The 8,632-nt window shown below is 41.3% G+C and overlaps 1 protein-coding gene across 1 annotated transcript in view; it reads left to right on the forward strand.

The window, feature by feature from the left end:
• The window catches only part of LOC136886740 (uncharacterized), a 30,498-nt gene extending 22,088 nt beyond the window's left edge, over window positions 1–8,410 (forward strand). Inside the window, exons 5-6 of the mRNA XM_067159543.2 lie at window positions 2,673–2,874; window positions 8,048–8,410. Coding sequence (XP_067015644.2) covers window positions 2,673–2,874; window positions 8,048–8,296 — 451 coding nt within the window. The 3' untranslated portion in view covers window positions 8,297–8,410. The remainder of the gene's footprint in view (window positions 1–2,672; window positions 2,875–8,047) is intronic.
• Window positions 8,411–8,632: the final 222 nt, after the last annotated feature.

Below are 8,632 nucleotides of genomic sequence, written 5' to 3' on the forward strand. Positions count from 1 at the left end.
AGATTTATATGTTGTTTTTTTTTTTTTTGTTATTTGATTTACGTCGCGCCGACATAGATAGGTCTTATGGCAACGATGAGGCAGGAAGGGGCTAGGAGTGGGAAGGAAGCGGCCGTGGCCTTAATTAAGGTACAGCCCCAGCATTTGCCTGGTGTGAAAATGGGAAACCACGGAAAACCATCTTCAGGGCTGCCGACAGTGGGGCTCGAACCCACGATCTCCCGAATACTGGATACTGGCCGCACTTAAGCGACTGCAGCTATCGAGCTCGGTGATTTATATGTTTAAGATCATCATCATCATCATCATCTGTTTACCCTCCAGGGTCGGCTTTTCCCTCGGACACAGCGAGGGATCCCACCTCTACCGCCTCAAGGGCAGTGTCCTGGAGCTTCAGACTCTTGGTCGGGGATACAACTGGGGAGAATGGCCAGTACCTCGCCCAGGCGGCCTCACCTGCTATGCTGAATAGGGGCCTTGGGAGGGATGGGAATATTGGAAGGGATAGGCAAGGAAGAGGGAAGGAAGCGGCCGTGGCCTTATGTTAGGTACCATCCCGGCATTCGCCTGGAGGAGAAGTGGGAAACCACGGAAAACCACTTCCAGGATGGCTGAGGTGGGAATCGAACCCACGTCTACTCAGTTGACCTCCCGAGGCTGAGTGGACCCCGTTCCAGCCCTCATACCACTTTTCAAATTTCGTGGCAGAGCCGGGAATCGAACCGGGGCCTCCGGGGGTGGCAGCTAATCACGCTAACCACTACACCACAGAGGCGGACTATGTTTAAGATAAAAAGTAAAAATTGGCAGAAAGTCACTATGTTTTTGATGATTTTTCACATTGTGCAATGCCACCTCCTAAGGGTTCAAATGGTCGGTATCAGGACCTTTGGGTCTCGGGTTTGATTTCTGGCTGCATATAGGAGTTTTATTTGTGAATGGTCAGTTCCCTTGTAGTAGTAGTCGTAGTAGTAGTAGTAGTAGTAGTAGTAGTAGTAGTAGTAGTAGTAGTAGTAGTAGTAGTAGTAGTGTAGTAGTAGTACGTGAGAATGTTGTGTCGTACGCCACCCGTACAGTACTGCCAGCCTCAGCACCAGACGAAGTGGAGACGTGACGATGGATGGTGAAGGGTCCCGTTCCCTATGGAAGGCATGCCGGCCGGGCGAGAGCCCGTGTTCGTCGGCCTATGAAATGTTAGTTGGTGGCCACTCGGCCAGCTAACGGAGCAAAGCAAGTCTGTGTCCTGCAGGCCGTACTCGGCGGCGGCGGGCTACGACGTTTGGTTTCGGCTCTCGAACCAGCCAGCTCCCTGATTGATCCTGCCAGTAATCATATGTTTGTCTCAAGATTAAGCCATGCATGCCCCAGTGCAAGCCAAATTAAGGTGAAACCGCGAATTGCTCGTTAAATCAGTTATGGTTCCTGAGCTCATACCACTTTACTTGTATAACTGTGGTAATTCTAGAGCTAATACATGCAAACAGAGTCCCGACCAAAAGTGGAAGGGACTCTTTTATTAGATCAAAATCAATCGGTCAGATCATCCTTGGTGACTCTGAATAACTTTGGGTTGATCGCACGGTCTTCGTACCGGTGACACATCTTTCAAATGTCTGCCTTATCAACTGTCGATGGTAGGTTCTGCGCCTACCATGGTTGTAACGGGGAATGTGGGTTCGATTCCAGAGAGGGAGCCTGAGAAACGGCTACCACGTGCAAGGAAGGCAGCAGGCGTGGAAATTACCCACTCCCGGCACAGGAGATAGTGACGAAAAATAACAATACGGGACTCATCTGAGGCCCCGTAATCAGAATGAGTACACTTTAAATCCTTTAACGAGTATCCATTGCAGGGCAAGTTTGGTGCCAGCAGCCGCGGTAATTCCAGCTCCAATAGTCTATATTAAAGTTGTTGCAGTTAAAAAGCTAATAGTTGGCTTTGTGCCCCACGCCATCGGTTCATCGCTCATCGGTGTCTAACTGGCATGGTTCGTGGGACGTCCTGCCGGTGGTTGCGAGTCAAAAGCATGCAGCCGCCGTGGTTAATCCGCGTGCGGGAAGGCAGATAGGAGAATTATCAACAAAAAGCACCAAATAGATGGACATTGATGTTTGTTGTGTAATGAAGTGGCATACCAGAAAAAATGAGTCAATAATAGACACAATGCAAAAAAAAAAAAAAAAAAAAAAAGAGAGAGAGAGAGTTACCCGGCTAGCGAAACAACAAGTATTCAACTACTTTTGGAAAAGTAAAACCAAGAACAAGTGGTTCAAAGAGGTCAAGAATAATTTAGAAGAGTTAGGTACAACAGTGCAACAAAGGCAGGGAATAACGAGACGTAAACTGAAAACATTTCAACGATAACAATACACTATAACAAATGAACAGGCGGGAAGAATGAAAAATTTTTGGAAGCTGAAGAGGAAGCTGAAAGCCAAATCTCTAGCTAATACAATGAAGACTTAAATGTATATAGACAGATTCAAGTGGTCCAATGTGGGCATAAAATACGTAAATAATTAAAGTAGTAGTAGTAGTAGTAGTAGTAGTAGTAGTAGTAGTAGTAGTAGCTCCTCTAATAATTTATATTCATTTTCTTCATTAGTGTTATTTATTATCCTTGATTTTTATTACGTATTTATAATATCAAAACTTGATTACTCCTTTCCAGTTCAGACGAGGATCTGAGAAACTGCCATAATCCTTCCCACGACTACTGTCGTGATGGATATTTCCGCTGCAGACAAGGACAGGGCTGTATACCATCATATAAAGTCTGTGATTCAGAGGAGGACTGCAGTGATGGTTCCGATGAGCAAAACTGCCGCTATCCAACTCATCAACATTCCTGCAGCTCAGACAATCAGTTCCAGGTGAGAAGCTAAGGTGGAGTACAATCCTGCCTGTTTTATATTAATATGTCCTTATAAAAATGGTAGTAATTCTATACGTGGAACCTAACATTTAAACATTTTGTATCATTTCCCACCTGCATTGGTTTGCACAGTTTCTCAATGTACTTTCCAACTGAGCTCAAAGTCATGTAACCTATAAACAAACATTTCTTGAGGTTTGATTATTTCTTCTATAGTTTGCTTGTGATTAGTGATGCGCAGAATCAAATATAATGCTTCTGACAACTTTTCATAATGGATATTTGCATTCAAAACCATATTCTAAGTACAATATAACCTTTAAAAGTTGAGTAGGCTTAATTTATGTGGTACGCAACTTACTACATAAATTACTACAAAGGAAGATTAAAATAAAGAAAGAATTTTGCCATCATGTTGGGCGCTTTTGTATCAGATGTGCTTTATTGTATCAAATTAGAGAACAAGAACACTAGGCCTACTTGTGAATGAATGCAAGGTGATAGCTACATTATCCAAACCGCACGCAGCCGCTTGCTTCGTGATTCATCTCTTTTCAATTCTGTTTGCTTTGGTTGGATTTTCAATAAGACATTCTGCCCAGTGTCTATCTTTTGAGCAAAAATGCTGATAGAACAGCTAGATAGACCTTCCTTGACTAAATATTTCTCAGAAACATGAAAAATATACCCAAACATTTCAAGAAATGTGTTATAAGAAATACTAGTGGTTGGTATGGAAAAAACACATATTATAGTTACTATAGTTATATTCCATTCGGCTTACCTGAAGAAAATTTCCATGCTACACCACTGGAAAGGGTGTGACTAAATAAATAAAGGAATAAATTCTTGGCTGTCATGCACATGAATGACGCATATACAGCAGAACCTCTGTTATCCAAAACACTTAAACCAAAATACCATTTAATTAAAATGGCCACATTATTTCCTGCTTAAAACGAGTTAATATTTTGGCGACTATGAGACCCTACTGGCAGGTCATGCCAACTCTTTACTTCTGGACGGTAAAACCTGCCGGCGGTCATATGATGCATTGTACAAAATTGAGCTGCATTGTTCATCATTTACAGATTATGCTTTCGTACTTTCCGTACTTTCTGGTTCATCTGTACGCAAGGTAGACTGACTGATACCAGGTGTATGCATAAATCTTTTCCGACTTCACTGGCACCATGCCAGTGAACAGTACACAGCGTATGAATTTGACACATATGTCAGTTTGTTTCTTCTGACATTAAGTCCGAAAAAGTCTTTGGAAAGTCATAGTTTGCTGGTAGAAACATATGGTGAATACGCTCCATCGTATAGAACATGTGAGACATGGTTTCGACAATTCAAACGTGGTGATTTAAATGTGAAAGACAGTGCGTGCTCTGGTAGACAGACTTGAGAACCATGCCGAGAAATCAGCATCAAACCGTTAATGCACAATGCTATTGCCAACAAATAATTCATTTAAATCACGCATTGATCGAAAGTCGACTGGTTGGGCCAGACGACATGGCAAAGTGATTTTGTTACACGACAATGTGCTGTCTCACATAGCAAAACCAGTGAAAGGCACCTTGAAATCGCTTGGATAGGACATCCTTCTGCACCCACCATACTCCCCCGACCTGGCGCCATCAGACTATCACTCTTCGGATCAGTGAGGCACACACTCGCAGAGCAGCACTTCAGCAATTTTGAGGAAGTTGGAAAATGGCTCGACAAATGGTTTGCTACAAAAGACAAGCAGATTTTCTGGTGTGGTATTCATAACTTACCTGAAAGATGGGTGAAGTTTGTAGAAGCCGATGGCCAATATTTTGAATAAACAAAAAATGAATTTCCCTTGAAAATAACACAAAAACTGGCAAGAACTTATGCATACACCTGGTAATTGTTTTAAGAGGAAGTACAACTGGGCAACCATCTTCTACTAACACTAATCAAAGGGAAAAAAGGGAAGGGATCCGACACTTCAAAAAGTGAAGGTATTGGCCAAAAGAAAGACAAGGGCCATGAAGGGCACTCCCTAGACCTCGGAAACCTAATACAATCATGGTCAGAAAAGAACATGAGTTGACCAAGGGATGTCAGAAAAGATAGATGAAAATGAAATGCTTGGTACAAGTACATGGAAGCAATGGCAGGACTTAGCTAGGGGCCCTGTGGTTGACAACCTACACTGCCAATGAAGAGCCCCCTAGGACACCTTTTAGTCACCTCTTACAACAGGCAGAAGATACCGTGGGTGAGATTCTACCTCCCGCACCCATAGGGATAAGGCAGACTGACTTCTTATGATATGGGACATGTAAGGCCTAGATAGGAGATAGTATAATTAAGATTTCAGTATGGATGTTCTATGTCTTAAAGCCTTTTATATGAAAAAATATATACAAACATACAAATAAAAGTGGTATAAGTAATATTTTGACCAATAACCCCATATAAATCATGAGTGCGAAAAAGTTCCACAGCTCCCCTACATCTGTCCATTTATTTTGTCTTGTACTTCTTCCATTGTGGTTTCTTTCCACCAATACCAAATTAATGATTTAATTACTAATTAGACCTTTGAGTATCTTCACAACACTATCTTTGATCGAAACAAACAATAATGCATAAAGACTGCCACTTTCATGAGGTTCGCTGATGGGTCACGGAGTGTGCTCCAAACCTGTGCATTACTTATGGACAATGAGACCCGCTAGGCAGTCTCAGCACACAATGCACCTTAACGCCTCAAGGACGTACTTAAGATATATAATAGGGTCTAATATATACACTAGAGTTAAGGTGTCCCTGATTTTTTACTTCATTCCTAATGAATAAACTCTGAAAATTAAACACCGTCATCAAGATGTTAAACATAATTTGTAATGTTATGACAAAGGGGAAGATTAACGGACTGCATGGGCTGCCTCCTTTGCTTCCCTATTGCCAGCTCAGTCTGTTTTGACTCTTTCATTAGTGCGCCAGTAACTGTCCATGCAGTGGTGATTGTACCATTTTTGCTATGTGTTTCTATTGTGTGTCCTGTCAACAAAGCCGAACCAAGTTGTGATAGCGACAGAAGAAAAATTAGCAGCAGTTAATTAACAATGGTGAGAATTCTGTAATGTGACATCTGATTTTAGTGTTGATGTTTCCACAGTTTCAAAAAGCCTGTCAAATTGAGAAAGTAAATGAGTCCGTATTTTTATGATTCATGCAACAGAGTTGTTTGTTAACATTGTATATTTATCGTCTTCATTTACTTCCACCTAAAATTCACATATATGTATATTTTCCCATGCCTACATTTTTCCTATTCTTTTTCTTTTTAGATATCCTCATTTAACACCCTTAAGGACAGATGCAAACTCACTTTAAAACACATTGGGATATCCTTCAAATATTCTATCTTTGATGGTTGATCATTTGGCTACTTTGTTGTTTCATAAACTAAATACATCAGATTCATCATCAATAGACAGTGATATACATGTTATTCTCATAGACTCATTGCATTCCAGATTAAATAATTTCTTCACGGCACAATTTAAACTATGTGTTTTGAACATCTTAACCACCATTATTAGGTTGTTTTGCCTGTAATTTGTACATAATCTTTTTAAAACATTGTTAATTTGTATGATGCAACCTGCACAATTGGTAGAGCCCTGCAGGGATATACAAAATAATATCTGCATACACACTACCTTCATCCGCATCCGCGAATGGTTATCCGTGGATAATTTAAATTTTTAACTACAGTATATTACACCAAAGGTATTGAAACAGATAAATCTATTAACATAATACAATAGACCTGATATCTGGTACTAGATCCCCTACTGTCACAGGTTCATGAGGGATTTTCTCTTGCGACAATTACCGACGTATTGACCTTTGTTCCTTCCTTCCATTAATCGCGGGCAGAAGCCAGTTAGCCTTAGGTCAGATTTACGGCTTTATGGTTTCAAGGCTCTTTATATATCACTATTCTCCCATACCAATGTCAAGGGTTGCATAAATACAAGAAAAAACAAGAGCATACCTGAGTGAAAATCAATAAACGTCATTATTTAGAAATTATCAGCAAAATTATCCGCACTGCCATACAGTTTGTATCCGCCAAGACACAAACTTCGCGGATATCCTCCATATCTGAGCAGGGCCCTAACAATTGGAACATTCCTGTCAAGTTTTTAAATTTACTGTCAAGTGAAAAATTCAAGAATTTTATGTGGATTAAAGTAATTTACATCATATTTATACTTTTAGCTCAGGGTTTACAAACCCACAGTCACATGCAGTGAACAACTAAACAGCTCAACAGTATTCAACAGCAGGACGATGCTCACAACAGCGAACATTCCACACAGGTCCATTTACCCTCACACTCACGATAGCGCATTTCCTCGCTAGTTCACGGCGATCCACAGTCCACAGAAATACACAAACACACAGTGCAGTCTTCCGTTTCATCGTCTCCAGCCCACCTACTCACTGGACTCCCTAATTCCACAACAACAGCTCCTGGTTCAGACCTCGGTGGAACACTAGCGACAGCTAACACCTCTGTCGCCCTCAGCCCAGCCACCGAACCCTAACACACTGAGTCTCTCACTAACTTCACTACAGAATCCAACACTGATCCTGTGTCCAGCACTGACTGACTGTCCGCGACTAGCATCCCTTTTTATAGCTCAGGTGATTTCAGCCAGAATTTTCGCGAGGTAGCTGGAGGCAGAACATTGCCGTTGAATCTCCAAGAAACTCACAGGTAAGCTGGCCAACGAGAACAATACACGGAAAGGCCGGTCCCACACCACAAGCCGGCTGGTAGATCCCAGGTTGTCTTGAGTCACTAGCCCCTTCCTGGAAGTACCAAAAGGAGCTACCATGGGGCTGGCACGTAACAATATAAAATGTATGTATTGATTAGATAGAATAAAACATCAAGTTACAAACTAAGATTGTTAAACGTGAGTTACATCCATCAATATGGGCAAAAAATGAAAATTATTTCTTTCACCTTAAAATGTCAAGAAGCATTTCTTAATCCATAAAAATGACATTTTAATTATTACCTAAAATTTTGGTTATCTAACACCAAATTCAAACCCCCTTCCTTATTCTAGTAAACAGAGTCTCTACTCTACATTCTTCATTTCCAGTGTTACAGAGGCTACACTCGAGACTACACTCCCAAGTGCATCCCTCGTAGATGGCTGTGTGATCGACACTATGATTGCCCGGGAGGAGAAGATGAACTGGTAGAGAACTGTCCTCGGAGTTCCCCTAATGCCCTTCAGCGCATGTTCAGAGCCTTCTTGCTCCTTCCTGCTCTGGATACTAATGCTAACGCTGGTGTCCTCAGATTCCCTCCTAGCTCATATATCGTGGATGATCCAACCTACAAGTAAATGTGGGTGACACACAAAGAGATTGGTTCTCACTGGTTAGAAGAAAATGGCAAAAAGAAAAAGGATTCTGAGAAATGACATAAAATGTATTCTATTTCTACTTAATGTAACTCAAATAAATTAACAATAGTAATTCATATAATATACACTTTTAAGAGTTTTGAAATGATTTGTGAATGTTGGTGTATACATTGTAGCCTCCTTTATGGAATTGCAGTATGCAGATGATGCTGCTGCACCTGCTCTCTCACCTGAGGAGCTGCAACAGTCAGACAATTGTTTCAAGAGTGCTTGAAGAGGAATGACGGCAAAGTGAAGAGGATAAACGATAAGCAT

The sequence above is a fragment of the Anabrus simplex genome, chromosome X (genome assembly GCF_040414725.1).
Source record: "Anabrus simplex isolate iqAnaSimp1 chromosome X, ASM4041472v1, whole genome shotgun sequence".
Classification (NCBI taxonomy): Eukaryota; Metazoa; Arthropoda; class Insecta; order Orthoptera; family Tettigoniidae; genus Anabrus; species Anabrus simplex.